Consider the following 20157-nt stretch of genomic DNA (forward strand, 5'->3'; position numbering starts at 1 on the left):
ATATACAACAAAGACAATTATTTAAGACCTTTATTAACAGGTGCTTGCAGTTTGTTGACTTTTTTTTTTTGAAAAAATCAAGCTGTAAACTTTTATTACAAATTAAAAATGAGGTTCTTAAAAATCTCAACTTGACCAGATATGAAACAATTTAAAAACCTTTAAAGGTGTATTGAGAAAAAACAGGTTTTTTTTTTTTTTTTAAAAAACACGTTTGTCATTACCAAAAAGAGACGTCTTTAGGTAAAAATAATAAAAACCCCATGCTGCATAGATAATGCAGATAGTTCTAGTTATCTGGTCAACAGGCAAAAAGCAAGCACTTAAGGTCTTCAGCTCCAATCTTTTGTTCATTTCTTATTGCTGGAATTTCATATTCATTTCTTCTTGTTGGATGACTAAACTGTAAGAGAAAAAACAAGATTTTTAATTACCTTCTATAGTTCACTGCAATCTTATAGTATATCAAATTGCTCCAGCTCAAATTAGCTAGGTAGGGAAGGTATTAACACATCTCATACTGGTTTACCTTTACACAGCAGTTCATAACAGGAGTGGGCATTGCTATATAATAAGAACGATTACTCGTAGGTTCTGAATAACCTTTTGACACTCAAAATGGGGGAAAAAGTCTCACTGGCTGAAAATGATAATTCTAGAGTCAAACAGAGACAATACAGGTCTCCTAGAATCAAGTAAAAAGGGAATCCTCTTAATTTTAGAATTGATGATGTAATGCCAAAAGCCACCACATTCCTCAAACAGACCATACTGGTCATCACCACCTACGTTTTTAATCCGAGTAGCTATCCCACTTATTTTTGAAAATGAAGAATATCACAATGTAATTTACTTGTTAGGGTAAGGTTAGCAAGACTTTCCTCAGCGCACTGCTGTTTGTGTGTGCGCTCAGTCATGTCCGACTCTTAACGACCCCCAAGACTACAGCCCACCAAGCTCCTCTGTCCATAGAATTTTCCAGGCAAGAATACTGGAGTGGGTTGCCATTTCCTTCTCCAGCTTACTAGTAAAATCATCCAAGAAAGTTGACAAAAAGGCCCTAACACAAAAGATACAATGTAAAGCTAGGCCAGAGTATGGCTCTGACATACAGTCGACTAACAAAATGACATTTGAGTCATCTTAAGATTAGTTTGGGTAGAAGACACCGTAAGTTTATGTGGCTTACCTTACCTGATGAACTGGGTTTTCCTCTCTCTCATTAATGGACATCACTCATGACTGCCCAGAGGCCAGAAGGCCATCAAGGCTCACTTACCCGGATGATGGTAGAGATGGTAAGCCGGCATTTACTCAGCCCCGCCCTGCTCAGCCTCGGGAGCGGACGAATTCTCAGCTGGTGGATCGGCTGCTTTTGTCTCTTTGCCATCTTGTGGTTTAGGGTTTTCTGGGCGTCTGCGTCGGTAATTGAAGTTGCGGCGGTACCGACGTTGAGGTGGCTGCTGACCTTGGGTCTCATCTCCTTGGTTTTCCTTATCTTCTTCATTGCCGTCCTCTCTGGGCTGTCTTTGGCGAGGAGGGCCCCTGGAACGAACATTGTGGAAGCTTGCAATGATAAAACCTGCTTTCTTTCATCAAGTCACCAGGTCAACACATCTGCCCTTTCTGTTATCAAGTGGTGTGCAGGCAGTTTATCAAAACTGAAAGAGTAAACTTGGTTTTTACTGCACAAATTGAATATGACGACTCGGTAAAAGGATTTGGAAGTGTAAACTAAGATGACCATTTAAAACTGATGTTAATAGTCTCATATTACCCAATATATCCATATATATACCCAATATATTCATAGATAATTAAGTGAAGGTTGGGGAGCCTGGAGTGCTGCAGTCCATGAGGCCACAAAGACTTGGACACGACTTAGTGACTGAATAACAACATGCTCATATTACTCAAAATACCCATAGTATAACCTATTCCAAAGTTAGCCATGGAAAGACTAAAGCTGTACAACACCATCAACACCCTGATGCTATTTAAAAACACGGGTATTAAAGTAACCAGGTTTGGAAACAAGTGCTAACCTTTATAGATGAACATTTGTTTAAAAAAAAAAAAAAGGAGAAATCAAAACCAGAGAAAAGGTATTATCTTCATACAAATCAAAGTACACAGCAACCATTAGTTTGGGAAAGGCAAATCAAAACCACTTCATACACACCAGGAGAGCCATAATCCCAAGGCTGAAAACAATCATACTGGGGAAGGGATGGAGAAATTCCTCAATACACTGCTGGCTGGTGTGACTATAAAATGGTGCAGCAGCTTTGGAAAACGGTTTGGAGACTAAATGACCTAGCAGTTCTACTTCTAGATCTGTATCCAAAACAATATCCATTATGCATTATTTTAACATTCACAACAAGATGTGAAAATAACCCAAATGCCCATCAACCAAGTTAACGAAGAACAAATGTAATATCCATACAACGGAACCTGATTTGGTCATAAAAAGAAATCAAGTACTAATGATAAAGGCATGAATGACTAAAATACATGAGGTCAAAGCCAGACACAAAAATGTCCAAACTAGGCAAATACAGAGATAAGGAAAGCAGTAGCCAGGGGCTGGGGTAGAGGGGAATGGAGAGTGACTGTTAATGAATACAAGCCCTTTTTTTTCTTTTGGAGGGGACACATGATAACTTTGTGAATACACTAAAGACGAGAGTCACACACTTTAAACACCAAGATTATCAGCATACCTTTTACACCTGTGTAGGCCATCCCAGCTCTAACTATTTAAGATTCCATTTTTCACCTCTAACCCCTCCAATCTTCCACCTTCCCCTCCCAACTTCCCCTGCCCCCCGCAGCCCCCACCACACCTCTTCTCCTGGAACGGTTTCCCCACATTTTGGGGAACCAGTCTGGCAAAACTGCCCTGGCCCTCCCCTGTAGCCTTCCAGTGGCACTCCCCTGTAGCCTTTTTGAATTCTAAAACCCCACCTTTCAAATCTTAATGTCATGTTCCATTTTACTACCCTTTTCCTATTGTAATTATCACGACAGTTCCATGTAACATTGGCTTTTAGATTCTTTCAGTTCAGTTCAGTCGCTCAGTCGTGTCCGACTCTTTGCGACCCCATGAATCGCAGCACGCCAGCCCTCCCTGTCCATCACCAACTCTGGGAGTTCACTCAGACTCACGTCCATTGAGTCGGTGATGCCATCCAGCCATCTCATCCTCTGTCGTCCCCTTCTCCTCCTGCCCCCAATCCCTCCCAGCATTAGAGTCTTTTCCAATGAGTCAACTCTTTGCATGAAGTGGCCACTTTACCTCCCATGCAATTCTCGTTTGCTACTTCGGTTCTCTCAGTTTCAAGCATTCCACTCTCTAGTCACCCTTTACTTATTTTCCTGGTGTATTCCAGGAGTCTTGTTCTCCCACTCTTACGTCCACTAGGACCTGTAATCCAACAATCCTATCAATCATTCTGTCCCTTCAGTTCAGTTTTGTCGCTCAGTCGTGTCCGACTCTTTGTGATCTTAACTCTTCCTTAATCCTCTTCTCTCCTTTCTCTCCAAGTATAACGTCTACCACTAAAGATTACCATCAAACCCAAACCCAGTATCTTTGAGTAGACAAATGCTGAACAAATCTAACTGCTTAATCTGAGGCTGCTGCTCAAAATGGCTGCAAAAACATAAGCATGTTTGGTGGACCCACTTTAAATTTGTGATCACTGTTATTTGATTTCCCCCATTTCTCTTCTACAGATAATTTCACATATTTGTCCCAAACCTCTCACCCCTTTCCTTTTGATTTCACCAACACACTGGTGCCCCAAAACTGACTTTTTACACATGCAACATTCATGGTTCCCAGCAAAAGACATCCCATTACATGGACCAAACCTAATCCTAACTGAAGATAGCTGCAGCAGGTAATTCCCTGACAAGTATCCTTTTTTTTTTAATTGAATTTTTTAGCCTACAAATAAGCTCTTATTTCTCAAAAAAAAAAAAAAAAAAAAAATCCTTTCTTAATGATTCCTTTCCCTTTACTGCCACCCCATCTGTCTTCCTTTCAGCAAAACTCCTGCTACACTGATCTCAGATTTCTCACAATTTGCTCTTGGATCTGCATCAATCATTTCACCCCCTGGATTGTAAGTAGCATGTGTCATTTACTACTCAAAAAATTCCTGACTAAATAGTTTGGAAAGCCCTGCATTCATCGATAGATTATAATAAATATATTCAAATGAGACCACTAAAACTGAAGCACTCAACAAAAATTCATGTGCTATTTTTAAACACACCAAGGAAACTAGGTAGAAAGTTGGAAAAGTTCTACAACGTAACAAAAAGTAGACCAAGTATATTGCCCTTGGGATTTAAAGGGACAGAGCATGAAAGCCTATTTTAGGTCGTTTATCACTATCACAGATAAACATTTATCACTATTTAAGAGCTGACATTGTGATTGATTGCAGTATTTCAATAAGGTATCTATGTCTAGGTTTAGAATAGTATGCTACCTGTTAGTTTTAGGGATCACATCTGGAGACTCAATATCTAAAGACCTTTTACTACATATATGCATTAAACCTGTCTGGCCCATGAAGCTCTACCCTAATTCCTCTAATAATTAAACACCTTCTGTTAAAAAGGTATGCTTACCTTTACTTTTCTCCCTCCCAATGAATCAGGTCTTAAAGTTATAATACAATGCAGTTTAAACTACTATTCTCTTACCTGTTAAAGGACAGAAATGAGAAATTCCATACCCTCATTAGAGTAAAACAACAACAAAACCAACTGCAAAAAGTAGACCACATCTATAAAGCTGTTTTTAACCAGTGCCAGCAAAGATGCAAAGAACACATTCTCAAAGATAACTGACTTCAGGTTCACCTCTTAGGCATCTGATGAAAGAAAATGTGAAGTGTTAACAGACAAATGACTGAAAAAGCCTGCAGAAGAAGCATGCTGCTGCTGAGTTGTAATACATGCTTGAAACAATCGTAAATGCAAACTGTACCTGCGGAATCGTGGTCTGTAGCCCCGATACATATTCTGTCTCACTGGTCTACCTTGTTCTCCTGCACCCTGGTTGTCAGCACCCTGAAAAGGGAACGGAAACCAAGCCAAATTTTACTCAATTTACATTAGTGTAAAAACCCAACCAGACACAAGTCTGAACACAGCAGCAGTTAAAAGTAAATAAAAACACGTTTACCTCCATCACTTCTCCCTGCACAGGAGGGTTGGAGTACTGTGGTCGACGCCCATAGGGTCTCCGCATGTAGTAAGGTGGGAACCTCCGCCTGCGGTAGGGCCGGCGCTGTTGGGCCTGGCCTTCGGGAGCGCTCTCCGATCCCTCATTCTTTTCCCCACTCTCACTATTCTGGTAGTTCTGCTGGTAATTGCGTGGAGGACCCCTGCGACGTGGATAGCGTCTGTAATGGTTACGGTCTGCTGCGTATTTACTGCCTTGCACTGGAACTCCACCAGGGCCTGTAACATTTGCTGCCTCCGCACCCTACAAAAGCCATCATACAGTGATCGTGACAACGGAATTAAGTACATGCAACAAAACTTACACAAAAAATACAAAAGGATCTCTGTGGCCAGGGGTGCACTGAAATGATTAAACACTAGTTCCTCGCTGTTCTGAAGAGGTAGCCCTCTATCTGCAGCCAGCACATTAGGGTTGGTGCACCTGTGTTCAAGTGGTCACCTGACCCATCCATGCACCTTAGAGCCACCATCCTAATGGATGAGATCTCCAAAATATTTCCATACTGAAGTCAAACCTTTACACAAAAAGCATCCTCACCTTTTCTCCTTCAACAACATCAAACTCCACAGTCTCTCCATCTCCTACACTGCGAAGGTACTTCCTGGGGTTATTCTTCTTTATGGCAGTCTAGTAATATCACATTCCAAAAATAGATTAACAGGGGAGAATAATGTGCTTTTTCATTTAAAATGTACCAGAGTCAATATTATTTTAACTTGGATATACACATAAAATTAGCTTTAAATAAGACCAAACCATCAATAAATTTAGGAAAACAAGGACCAGTGCTAACCCCCAACCTCAACCAAAATACTCCAATCTTACAAGGCCCCAGCATTTTATCACTATTTTCCAAACTAAAACAAGTAATTTAACACGCAAGACAAACACAACTATAAACATGTATTTTAAAACGCTTTTTGCAAAAGCATTATATGTAGCTTTGAACAAAATGAGGATATCCATCTATCCCCAAAGACTGCACTTAATAGTAGAAGCTAGCCCCACATAGGGCCAGTTTAGATGACAGGCGAGTTTAGTTTTGCATGCGTCAAAGTTGACCAAACCAACTTTGTCCCTGTGTTACTAGATCAAACTCTGTTACAAATGTCAACCAAAATTCTTTCCAACCTGATTGTGGGAATACTTCGATGGAAATGCAATTCCCATGAATTAACTATGACACTTTTTAATATTCTGTTGGTTATTACCTCCCCAGAATACATTATATCTCTCATTGTTACTCATTCTCCAGACTTGTATAAACAAAACTAAAGGGGAAGAATAACATCTCACATTTGTAATACTTTCATAAAGTACTTTCATGCATTACCCACTCAATCACATTATGAAGATGTGAGGCATCATTATTCATTCCTCTTTTAAGGTAATAAAACAGGCTTTAAAAGTCAGGGGACTTGCCCAAGGTCACAAAGTAAGTGGCAGAGTATGGACTTTTCTAAATCCAGGTCTCGGAACTCCAAATCCCATGTTCATTCTACTATATCACAGCGGTATCCATTACGGGATCACCCATGCATTTCCACTCCAGAGGAGGCAGGACAACCAACAAATCTGAAGCCAATTAAGCTCAAGTTGCCCAGAACTGCAGTCTCCTTGTACCACCACCAAGACCTGAGCAGCCAAAGTCCTAAGAAACAACTAAATGTTGAAACCACCTCCAAAATAAAGAGGAAAGCATATTGGTGACAACTTGTGGGTTGGTACAAGTGGGTGACATGTGTTCAGCCAAATAATTGATCTCATCTGTCATCTAAACTGTCACAAAGTTTTCATACCTTTCATGTAACTTTCAATTATCTGCAGTCATAGGGGATAGCAGAAATATGGGTTAATTAAAATCCCAAGCTCTTAATTTGGTCAGTATCAATTCTCTCCTGCACATTCCCAGACCCTTCACTGTTGCCCAAAGGCAGCAAGACTGGCAAGCCTTGCTGTCTGTCTCTTGTACCCAAGTCTGCAAATTCCTTCTAATATGCAGAAGGAAGTAAGAAACAGATTAAGTATTGGTATTCTATTTTATAAAACAAACATTTGTTTTAATGCAATATTTTGCCTGAGCAGTCCTGTATTTGTTTACAATTTAAATGTTTCCATACTTAATGTTTGACCCTGGGATTACTGAACAGGCTTTTGGATGTACCTAGAAACTGATCTGGTTTCCCCCTCAATTGTCACTGAGTGGTCTACAGGTCAATGCAGAGAGCTACACACCACCAACTTGAGGCAGCCTTTCCAAGGAAGTATGCTGCCAGCCAAGCTCACACCTGCCTGAATAAAGGCACGCGTGTGGTGACTTTGTCTTTTGATGTCTACATCACAGTACAGTGGTTAAAAAGTTCTTAAAGAGCGATTTTCAATACAAGTCAATAATATTTCAATAGTCTTAGTAAAAAAACAAAACAAAACAAATCCACACCCCGCCCCCGGCAGAATTCATAGAAGTATGCATTTCTAAACATTTTTCCTACCCATTGCATTCCTATGAAGAAAATTAAGTCCAATGAAGCCTACGATATACTTAAGGTCGAAGTACTATTGTTCATTTGGCAGCGGCTTACTTAAACAATAAACTTCTTAATGTTTAAAGTTTTCCCAAATACTTTCCTTAAATAGTACTTGTGGAGGAAAGTCTGGCATGTAGCACCTATCCTGTCAGTCTTTTCCTCTCAAACACTGAGGCTAATCTAAAAACTATTTAATAAGTAATTCCCAACCTTGCCATACCACCCTTTCACTTAACCTTAAACTAGCAAGGATTTCTAAATTTTCCAAGCTGGTAAAAATTCTCCAAACATAAAAACGTATCTTACCCATTCAAAGTACTTTAGAACAAACAGAAGGATCTATGCAACAATGTCCAGTTTTTCAACATTTGTCTCAAATCAATGTATTTTGCAGCTCTGGCCTATTTCCCCCATCATTACTGTTATCTGTCAGAGGTAATTCTAACAGCATTTGAGTGTGTTATGGACAGCAACAGTAAGTTCGAATTTAGATTAATGGAGGTTTTCCATTTGTCTGAAATTAGGTTTGAAAATTTAGTGTAAGGAATCAAGTAAATTCAACATTTTAAAAAGCTACAGCTATTAACAAAACAAAATACCAACATGAAAGGCCTATTTTACTTAAGTGAACTGCCAACACAATGTTTGAATGTACACGTTTTTAAGCTGTACTACCCCTCTTCCTGTGGGGACTAAATTGTTTGCTAAGTGGACTTAATAATACCTTTTTTACAAGGAACAACAGTTTAGAAGACATACACCCTTTTCTTCTCACAAGTTTTGAGCCAGAAGTGTAAACAGCCACAGGAGCACTCACCTGGTGTACAAATACATCTTCCTTGGTGTCATTCCTACAAGACAGAACCAAGTAGAACAAGTTAGAAAATTGAACACTACATTGCATGTTGCCAAAGATTAAGAATGCGCTCGATCCTTTGAGCCTTCCCCTCCCCTTTCTAGAGACTTTCCTGGCTGCCAACCAGCCATTAGGAAGGAAATTAAGAATCAAAACAAAACACAACCAGTAAATCACAATGGTTTTACTAACAACTGTCTTACCACCTACCTCAGAAGCATTAAAAAACGAAAAAGACAAAAAGTGTGACTTACAAAGCCATTAAGAGGACAGAAGTGACTAGCAACATATACTGTCACTTCTCATTCTACTAAACACTAAAGGTATTCCAGCACAAGCCATTCGTACCTCTAAGAGCATGGTTACTAACTTAAGTAAAGGAGAAGAGATCATGAACATACTCTCATCAATTACTAGCTTCCTTCCTACTTCATCTTTACTATTCTGAATTCTCAACTTTCACTGAGGGTCAAAAGGATGACCTCAGAATGTACAATACCAGGAGTGAGCCCTAAATATAAACTACGGACTTTGAGCAATAAAATAATGCGGTCAATGTAGATTTATCAATTTAAACAAATGTATCACTTGGTACAGTACAGCAGAGGTGGTCATGGATACAATCTGAAGGCCTGGGGTACATGGGAACCATGTATTTTCTGGTCAACTTTGCCATGAACAGAAAGTGCTGGTAAAAATACTGATTACAATAAAGCGACAGATTACAGTGAAGTACAAATATGAACACTACCAATACCGACATCATTCACATGGCAAGCACTGTTTGTGCCAGAAAACCAAGGAAGTGAAGATGAACGCAACTTTTCACTAGCACACAACCCTCTTTTACTTCATTGTAAGACATCATTTTTACACCAATCTTCGTTATTGTTTAGTTGTCTCTTTTGTGACCCCCACGGACTGTAGCCCACCAGGCTCCTCTGTCCATGGGATTTCCCAGGCAAGACTCCTGGAGTGGGTTGCCATGTCCTTCTCCAGGGGATCTTCCCCATCCAGGGATTGAACCTAGGTCTCCGGCACTGCAGGCAGATTCTTTACCACAGAACTACCTGGAAAACCCACACCAATCTTTAGTCTGTTGTTAAGCAAATATGGTTGAAATACTGCTTCAGGGCTTCACAAGTGTTAAAGGAAGCAACATTTGCCCTGAGTATTAAAGAAAATGAGAAAGATGTTCCCAGTGGAGAAGTCATGGACATGAGTAAAACCAACAACTAGCAAATTCAAGTTGAGTTTAAAGTGACTGGAGAATACGACCCGGCTTTTGTGGCTGTGTGGGTGAGGGAGTAGATTTGAGATACCGTTCTTAACTTAATAGGGGAAAAACTGTGAGTGAATGGATGTTAGAAGTGAGGGGGCAGTGGTGAATGATTTGACTTTCTAGAGATTGGGAATTAATGTGATGATACTATTAGTAAAAAGAAACACTGGAGGAGCAACATTTCTAGACCTTTACTGACTCACCCACCTATTTGTCAGTAGGTCAGAGTTGAGAAAGGACTCAATATTCTAGTGTTTATGCACCAAAAAATCCATATAGCATGGGATTATCATAACACAAGGACATTCACAGAAATAGGATTAATTTAAAATCTTCAAACACACCCCCCCCCAACCCAAGGCAGGGTGAGTGAAAACTGACCTCATAAACTAGTTAAGTATTGTTTAGTCACTAAGTCGTGCCTGACTCTGCAACCCCATGGACTGTAGCCTGCCAGGCTCCTCTGTCCATGGGATTTCCCAAGCAAGAGAACTGGAGTGGGTTGTCATTTCCTTCTCCAGGGGATCTTCCCAATCCAGGGATCAAACCAGAGACTCCTGCAATGGCAGGTAGATTCTTTACCACTGAGTCATCAGGGAAGCCCCACTGAATATTAGGAACACTTAGGAATTAACAGCCAGTTGGATTATCCATCTGTCCAACAGGTCCACATACATCACCCAATTCCACAGCCACCACTAGTTTTCAAATGCAACATGACTGAATTTCAAGCTCTAAGGGTGTTCCAAAGACAGGGGGACATTACTTTCATTAATGGGAGTAAAGGATATAAGACTTGCTAGATGACTAAGGTAAAGGATATTTGGTACTGGACTTCCATGTAAGTAAATTTATTACTAGAGTTTTGGAAAAAAAAAAAAAAAAAAAAGTACTTTATGCTTTTAACATGCATTAAAATTTCCGTAAAAAAAAAAGGGGGGGGGGGCAATTTTGGAGAGAGGGATTTTTCATTACTATCAACGCTGCTGCCCATCTATCTGGGTAGCCAATATATCATTTTTTCTAATGTAGCTGCAAATAGGTATTTACAGACTGAAAATACACACCACAATAAAAAGAAAAGCAGTTGTCTATGAATTTTACTTTAGGGTTGTAAAAGGAATTTCTAAACATTCACCAAATACTTATCTAGTCAGCTGATCTAGTTTTGCAACTTGTTACACACGGGAAAAGCTTAGATACGTAACAGCTTATACTGTGAGGGTTTAAGTTTCAGATACTTTGCCAAGCATTTTACCATACCAATCTTCACAATACCAAGGTGGGTGCTTTTATTTATATTACCACGCATTCTACAAATTAGGAAAATGAAGTATGCGGTCATCTGCTTACAGTGGTAGAATCTGACTCTACAGGCCCTGGTCTTTATCATGCTGAGAACTCAAAAAGGACCTGTTTGGAAATCTTTACTTATTTCTGCTTTAGAGGTAGATTACAGGATACGGTTTCTCTAATTTTGGGAGAGAACAGTAATAAATAACAAGCCGGCTGGAGTATCCCTACACACCCTCACCTGCAATAGTTATATTCTGTGTAACTGGCCCAGGGTCTGCTACATATTGCCCCCTCACCACCCTCAGCACATGGAAAATGCAAACACCATTCTTTGCTCACAAGCCACATAAAACCAGTTCTGTTCTGTGTGGGTTTGTTGATTCCCAATTACTGCCACTTTTAACTTTTTTCCAAAGTCTATTCTTTCATATTATTCCACCTTATTAGGTCTTCCTCTGATCTACCGTAGCCACAGGACTGACAATGAAAGAAGAGCAAACCCAACTCATTTAGTTCTTTAATAACGTTGGGTATTTACTTGTGCTAGCTAACTGGGCATTGTGCTAAGCACCAGAAATAAAAATAAGACATGGTCTACTCTCAAGAATTTCTATCTAGAAGGCCGCCAACACTCAGTCTAATACAGCAGCTGAATTACCAAACACAGTTGCATACTATAGTATGTTAACAGAAGCAGAAGATAACAACTATACAAAAAAGATCTTCACAACCCAGATAATCACAATGGTGTGATCACTCATCTAGAGCCAGACATCCTGGAATGTGAAGTCAAGTGGGCCTTAGGAAACATCACTACAAACAAAGCTAGTGAAGGTGATGAATTCCAGTGGAGCTATTTCAAATCCTGAAAGATGATGCTGTGAAAGTGCTGCACTCAATATGCCAGCAAATTTGGAAAACTCAGCAGTGGCCACAGGACTGGAAAAGGTCAGTTTTCATTCCAATCCCTAAAAAAGGCAATGCCAAAGAATGCTCAAACTACCACACAATTGCACTCATCTCACATGCTAGTAAAGTAATGCTCAAAATTCTCCAAGCCAGGCTTCAGCAATATGTGAACCGTGAACTTCCTGATGTTCAAGCTGGTTTTAGAAAAGGCAGAGGAACCAGAGATCAAATTGCCAACATCTGCTGGATCATGGAAAAAGCAAGAGAGTTCCAGAAAAACATCTATTTGACTGTGTGGATCACAATAAACTGTGGAAAATTCTGAAAGAGATGGGAATCCCAGACCACCTGACCTGCCTCTTGAGAAATCTGTATGCAGGTCAGGAAGCAACAGTTAGAACTGGACAAGGAACAACAGACTGGTTCCAAATAGGAAAAGGAGTACGTCAAGGCTGTATATTGTCACCCTGCTTATTTAACTTTTATGCAGAGTACATCATGAAAAACGCTGGACTGGAAGAAACACAAGCTGGAATCAAGATTGCCGGGAGAAATATCAATATTTCTCAATAAGTGGTGCAGATGACACCACCCTTATGGCAGAAAGTGAAGAGGAACTAAAAAGCCTCTTGATAACAAGTTAAAGAGTGAAAAAGTTGGCTTAAAGCTCAACGTTCAGAAAACTAAGATCATGGCATCTGGTCCTATCACTTCATGAGAAATAGATGGGGAAACAGTGAAAGCAGTGTTAGACTTTATTTTTTTGGGCTCCAAAATCACTGCAGATGGTGACTGCAGCCATGAATGGATGTGAGAGTTGGACTCTGAAGAAAGCTGAACGCCGAAGAATTGATGCTTTTGAACTGTGGTTGGAGAAGACTCTTGAGAGTCCCTTGGACTGCAAAGAGATCCAACCAGTCCATTCTAAAGGAGATCAGTCCTGGGTGTCAGTCCTTCATTGGAAGGACTGATGCTAAAGCTGAAACTCCAATACTTTGGCCACCTCATGTGAAGAGATGACTCACTGGAAAAGACCCTGATGCTGGGAGGGAGTGGGGGCAGGAGGGGACGACAAAGGATGAGATGGCTGGATGGCATCACCGACTCAATGGACATGAGTTTGAGTGAACTCTGGGAGTTGGTGATGGACAGGGACACCTGGCATGCTGAGATTCAAGGGGTCGCAAAAAGGCGGACATGACTGAGCAACTGAACTGAACTGAAGGCCTATCAATCAAAGAAGGAGGACAGAGTGGCAAGATGGGATATAGAACAAAAAGGTTAAGAGCTCCTTACCAAAATCATTGGAGCCAAGGTTGGAATCCTGGCTATTCCCATTATTAACTACATAATCTTGGGCAAGCTGCCTTATTTGTGAAGTCAAATATCTAAGTTTGTTTCCTAGAGGCCTTAAAAAAAAAAACAAACACAAGTAAAATGAATTTGATCATTTCAATATTATGGTCAACATTAACTATTTAAGTATTTTACATCCAGTTTCTCAAATGCCCAACAGACGCGTGTATCTACTACTGTATTGGACAGCACAGATTTACAATATTTCAACAGCGTCATTCCATGTATCACACACTGGTCCTTCCATTCTCCAGCAGTCAAGGAGAATGTGTATTGTATTCTTCTACTCTACTTCTTCGTGTTCACAAAACATTATTCACTACTGAAAAAAAATTTTAAATGAAAACACAGCTTTCTCACCTATCTAAAACTACTGATATAATTTTATTCTTATTCAGCATATAACACAGTAGTGACATCAAGGAAAAAGAAATCACACAGATAGCAAGAGACTGAAGAAAAGGGGATGTCATTTTGAGTTAAGAGAATGCCAAAGAAAAAGGAAGTCCTGTAGGGATCTAAAGAAAATGAAAGGCTCTTCAAAGTCCCTAATGTAGTGCAATGAAGGTAAAAAAGCATGTAGCCAACTACAAATTTTAGGAAACATTCTTTTTACTAGGTGCCAATCCACAATACTGCCCGAAAGGAGACATACCATATTGTCAATAAATGCTCTTATGGCATTATCTGAAGGCCAGCACACCAAGCCATTAATAATTTAATATGCCCAAGAGCATAAATTAATTTATAATCCTATAGTTATAAAAACAAAAGCTTCAACTCTCAACAACTTGGTGAAATGACTTCTGGCCAACTCACAATCAGTGCCTAACCACCAGCACATGAATCAATCCTAGAGCGCTGTGCATACAAGCCACTGTCTTAGGAACTACAGTCTGTTTTTGAAAAGACTGCCAATGACACATCAGACTTGGGGGACCACTCAAATGGCTTTTAACGCCTCCAGCCCCCTTGGAGTCAAAGTGAAATCGCTCAGTCACATAGCACACCATCAAATCAAGTTTTCTCTAGTGCCCCAGCATTTACTCATTTATGTTACACACTACATGTGATTTGGCTCTTCCCATGTGATCAAGCTATGATCAGTTTGACTTTAATAGCCTAAGAGGCTTGGCAATCATCTTTCTACAGGTCTACAAACTTTTAAAATTAACAGGCTTTGTGGGACTTCCCTGGTGGTCCAGTGGCCGAGACTCAACATTCCCAATGCAAGGGGGCCTGGGTTCAATTCCTGGTCAAGGAACTAGATTTCCACATGAAAAGTAAGACCCAGTGCAGCCAAGTAAATATTTAAAACAGGCTTTGTAGGGTCACAGACTGCTGTATATTTTCCTTTCTTTTAAACAACATTTAAAAGGCAAAACTGGTTCCTGATTCAAAGATCATATAAAAACAGAATGAATTTAAAGATAAAGCCTAGTACTCTCTCCTATAATTCCTTAATTGCCTCCCAATATTAGGTAGATAATCTGCATACTAAACTAGAACTATATTATGGCAATCCCTAACTACATGAAAAAGGCAGTGAGAAGTAGAAAGCTTTTCTATGGGGAACTAGCAGCATACAGGAGCCCTAGTGACAAGCTAGATATCACTTAAGAACCTTTCAAATGACCAAGAATACCACCTCCACCCCCAATCTGTAACCATATGGAAACAAACAAATTGTAGACTAGGCAGACAGCATAACAGCAGTTAGGGCACACAAACTCCAATGTGAGAAAATAAATTCAAATCCCAGCTCTGCTACTTACTAGCCACACTTCTTGGAGCAAGTTTACTCAACCTCTCTGTGCCATGCAATAGTACCTATACCGGAAATGTCGAGGATTAAATCCATTAGTTGACTTTAAGCATTTACTGTAGTTCCTGGCATAAATATTTGATAAACATTAGCTACTCTTACCACCACTGTAATTAAGAATCAGTTATATACACATGAAATCCCCAATAGGGAGGGCCCCTAAAGGGAGACCAAACCTGAGAGCCACAATATAGTATTTTTCTAGGGAGGGACAGCTGAGCCTTTACTAGACCTTGGGTAATAAGTAATAAACACAAATGCATTAACAGAGGCCAGGCAGGAAAGGAAGTCAACAACAGGAGAAAACTAAGCCTAAAAGATGTGGTAAAAGAGAATGCATACCCCATTTACAGGTGGTAACACTCAAGGCGAGCTGATTTTCATTTGCTTGGAACTAAAGGCCCCCAAACTAAAATAGTAGCTCTTTAAAAACTCACAGATTAGGCACATTACCAGTTTGTGATCTCTTCTGTATTTGATTCTCTTTGCTCCAACTTTCTTGGCCACCCCTTACAATTAATTTAGCATTTTAACTACTCTGGATAACAGAAAAATATTTCTATTCTGGTCACTAAAAGATGCATGTCCAACTGGAAAATAAGTTGTTACTGATGCATGTCAATCTTTCTTAAATTTGGTGAGCATGGATTAATCCTCAACACCTGGAAGCACAAGAGGAAACAGTTTCTAGATTCAAAATCAGAGTAATCAAACCCTGAAAACACTGACCCCATGCCACCATTCTAATGCTATCTTAAATAGTCTTGAGTGAAGTTTTTCATTATAAAATGAAAAATAATTCTGGGGGTTAATAAACCCCTCTAGTCACATAATCCAATTATCTTTCGTAGTCACAGAACACAAAATAACAACAATGAATTCCTAGACTACATAGCCCAAGAAAACAAAGCCAAAAAATTTGCTGTGTTAAAATTGACAGTCTTATTTATTTGGCACCTTTGATACAATACAATCCTTAAAGAATAATTCTAACAAGGCTTTAACAATTATCACAAGCAATAACAGACTGAAAAAAGTTTATAATAATAAAGTACATTCCTTTAAATGGGACTTTTACATTAAAAATGTATTTTTAACAAATTGCAAAAACTTAAGAACCTAAAATACATAATTCATAGAATCCCAAGGTTAAAATTAGAGCTATACCAATCATCCCATACACTGTATCCTCAAAACAGCACACATCTCACACACACACACACACACACACACACACACACTCTCTCTCTCTCTCTCTCTCTCTCTCTCTCTCTCTCTCTCTCTCAGGAAAGCCAGGTGCCTACAGCCCTGAACCACTTGCTATACATTTTCCCTTATGCAAGGTAAACCTCTCCTGGACTTAACTTCTGTTAGGTTTTATAGTGCCTTGTTCAGAAGTCTCTGAATCATTGAGATGACCAGTTCAGAAGTGAGAAGCACATTTATTTGAACCAGTTAGTTTGACAAAACACTGTGGTTAAGACAATCCAAACGAAGGATCATTAAAAGCCAACTTACATTTAACTTGCCCTATCTGATGATCAAAAGAGTTGATTACAAGTTAAGACGAATAAATGAATGGTATCTCACAGAATTAACTTAGAACCCGAAGAACTGCTTTTACCTTGGATTATCAATTGTTCACTTACAAATATAATCTAGATCCATTTAACAAATGCAGCAGAACAGAAGGCACATATATGCTACAATCTTTAAAACACACAAATTGCTTAAAAGGCTGCAAATTATAGATCACTCCTAATAGGCACACCTGTGATAGCCTATCACCACACTGGGTCAAAGGTCAAAAGCTGTGTTTCTCAAACTGAGGTTCACAAGCTATAATCACCTGGAATTCTCCTTAAAAAATGTACTCCAGACCCAATGAATCTAAAGCTCAGAATGAAGAACTCAGGAATGTGCACTTTTACCCTTTCAAGGTAAGCACACAAATTCGAAAACCACTGGTTTAAGGGTGAGGCTAGAAAGGAGAATCAGATTAAGACTGAAATACTAACAAATTCAGAGATCACCTAAAAAGTGGTCAAACACTGGCATCAAAGCAGTCCCTGCCTTCCTCACTAGTAACCCATTATCAAAAAGCTGATGAGAAAATGTAGCCTTGGCCTGTCCCAAGGCAGTGTAAGAACAGATGGAAAATCCCTAAAGATTTTGGAAAAAATAAAATGTTTCCCCTCAGCTGCAAAAGTGGAAAACAGACTGTCAAATGCTTACAATCTCTTTTGCTCTCTGAGTGTTTAAGTAACTAATGGGTTTTTGCCAGCCAATTGTGTGTCTAGTTTTGATCTTGCCCACTTGGTTTCCCTCAGTAGTGTCCATTTCAGAAACATTTGGTATTACTTCTTACTCTTGAAGTTCTTTCAAACATCCAGTGTAATAGGGGTGTAAGAAAATGCTAAGATGACTGCATCATACCTGTAAGGCCAACACTGCTGTTCGCATGCAGTGCTCTACACCCTGTAACTGCACTGCCAGCCTGGGCAGCCATCTTGGAAAAGATGCCCGGCTGACAGGGACCACGAAGAGCACTGAGTGAACTGCAGTCACCATCCTACTGCTACAAACAACTCAAAGGATTAATCCTAAAGATGCACTTTGCAGCTCTGCCTTCAAATACAAAGAATAATGTAATCGTGGACTAAGGTCACTGTAAGCTACAACCAAAGCTTTAACAGGTACGACTGGGGGCGGGGGAGACAAGGAAGTAGGAGGAATAAGGCAATAAGACCTTAGTCAAAATGACATACTTGCATTGTCAAATCATGTTACCTCCAAAGGTTAACAAGTTGTAAATAACCTACATAATAAACAGCGGCACACATTTTCTAATACCAATTTCAGTAACAGAAAAGAATGAAGAATAAAAATGCGAGGGGTCTAAGCCTAACAGAATCACACCAGATCTTACCTTTCTCAGTTCGCCCTAACTGGTAAGAGATGGCTCACTCACTCTGCCTTTTAAATCGCTTTGTATCTTTCAAGTTAGCTAGAGATCAACATTTAGCTACAAAACAAAGACATCTCTAGGTCTCCTAATCCTTTCGTTCACTAAAGAAAACAAAACCCCACTAGCACTACAACCAGGGGTGGCAACCTACACAAGCGCCAACAACCCCAAGTTCGTAAAGCCTACAGATGGAGGAGAGCAATGCAAGAGGCAGGACAGGGCTTCAGCGGCGGTCACCTCACCTGTTGATGAAACCATATCCGTTTCTTACATTGAACCATTTTACTGTTCCCAAAACCTTCGTTGCTGAAGGAGAGAGGAAAAAAACCCACAATTACTAGACGTCCTTTTTCAAAACCGCCACGCTTCAGCATCCGGTGGCTCACGCATTCCCTGGCAGCGACCCACGGCCACCTGACAGCCTTTTTCCCCAGGGACCGCCGGCCATCCGCGCGGTCCACGTGGGTGAACCCACCGCAGCAGAGGCCCCGGGGCAGGCCCGGGCCGCGGGCCCGGGCCGGGTGTGCGCGGGGACCGCGGGCGGCGGCGAGCACGTGAGAAGGGGGAAGCTGCCCGGCCCACTCCGGCCTGCGTAGGCGGCGCGCCGCGCCCTCAGGGTACACGCGGAAGGGAGCGGGTGGGGGACGGAACAACGGCGTGCGGGCCCGGGCGCACGCGGCTGGCGGGCACGGAGGGGAGGGACCCCGCCGCACACGCGGTCGGCGGCGCGCGGCCGCACAGGGGGAGGGGCGCGCGGCCGCGCGGGGTCCGCAGGGGGCGCGGGAGGCGGCGCGAGCGCGCGCTTGCCGGGCACGCGGACCGGGCGGGCCAGCGTCCGCGAGGGCGCGAGTGGGGGGGCCTGGGGGAGGGGCGGCCGCGCGCCGCCGAGTCGGTCCCCGCCGGCCGCGCGCCCGCCGGCTCGCCCCGCTTCGGGTAACGGTTCCGCCGCCAGACTTCCCTCCTTGCCCCACCCCCGTCCACGTCCGGTCCTCACCGATGACCTTCTTGTCCCCGCCGGCAGGCGCCGCCGATGTGAGGCCGCCCGGGCCGCCGCTCCCTGCGCCGCTGCCCGTCGTGCCGGGCTTGGTGTCGGCAGCGCTGAGGGCGGGGGCGGCGGGGGGGGCGGCGGGCGGCTGCTGGGTCTCGGCCTCGCTGCTCATAGTTGCGGTGATGGTGACTGGGGCCGGCTGCGGCAGCTGCGGCTCCTCCCGGGGTGTGATGGTAACTAGGCCGGCGGCGGCGGTGGGGCTGCTCAGGGCTCTCTGGGGTCCGCTCTCCGCTCCCGCTACCGATCGAACTAGCGAGAATGGCGGGACGGGCGGGATAAGCCCTGCGAGCGACCCGCCCTAAGCATCGTTCAATGGTCAGTAGTGTTGTCAATCTCACCACCTGACCACAACTCCTAGTTTCTATTGGCTAATACTCTTTCACTCCTCCACTCTCATTGGCCTTTAGGCGGCTAATTCGACCGACCTACAACCGTTCCTGCCTCTGCTGCCGCCATAGAGACCGGAACTAGAATTAGAGTAGAGTCACCACGAGAACCATAGAGAACCCGAGAGGACGGGCAAGAGGGGACGTGACTTTCACGAGGCTGCAGCCGGGGTGGGCCGGCTCCAAGTCCAGGGTTGTGTCCTGGCCGAAGGAAAGGTACGGCCAGATGCCTGCGCCGGGATTACCCGGCCTGACCTGGGGGCTTGGAACGGGGCCCGACGACACCGTAGCTGCATGTGGAGAAGGCCTCCCTCCCGCCCTGCTCCAAATATGGTCCCTGTGACCTCAGACCATTACTGCAGATAGAGCCGTCTTTTCTACAATGGCCGTGTACTCGCGGCAGAGCCGAGAGTTTCTGGAACATACTTAAACGA

At 42.1% G+C, this 20157-nt stretch overlaps 1 protein-coding gene across 2 annotated transcripts; it reads right to left on the reverse strand.

Moving 5' to 3' along the window:
• Positions 1-12: 12 nt before the first annotated feature.
• On the reverse strand, positions 13-19660 carry YBX1 (Y-box binding protein 1). 2 transcript variants are annotated; one of them, XM_027537606.1, is made up of 8 exons: positions 19284-19660; positions 18532-18595; positions 8615-8648; positions 5807-5896; positions 5207-5509; positions 5009-5091; positions 1280-1545; positions 13-403 (listed from the first exon to the last, which is right to left on the reverse strand). In XM_027537606.1, exons 1-7 carry the CDS (start codon positions 19447-19449, stop codon positions 1311-1313), a joined length of 975 nt encoding a protein of 324 aa, XP_027393407.1. In that variant the 5' UTR covers positions 19450-19660; the 3' UTR covers positions 13-403; positions 1280-1310. The 2 variants fall into 2 exon arrangements, with proteins under 2 accessions (XP_027393407.1, XP_027393408.1); XM_027537607.1 differs by lacking the exon at positions 5807-5896 and having other exon boundaries at positions 19284-19595.
• Between the last annotated feature and the right edge of the window lie 497 nt (positions 19661-20157).

This window comes from Bos indicus x Bos taurus, chromosome 3 (genome assembly GCF_003369695.1).
Source record: "Bos indicus x Bos taurus breed Angus x Brahman F1 hybrid chromosome 3, Bos_hybrid_MaternalHap_v2.0, whole genome shotgun sequence".
Classification (NCBI taxonomy): Eukaryota; Metazoa; Chordata; class Mammalia; order Artiodactyla; family Bovidae; genus Bos; species Bos indicus x Bos taurus.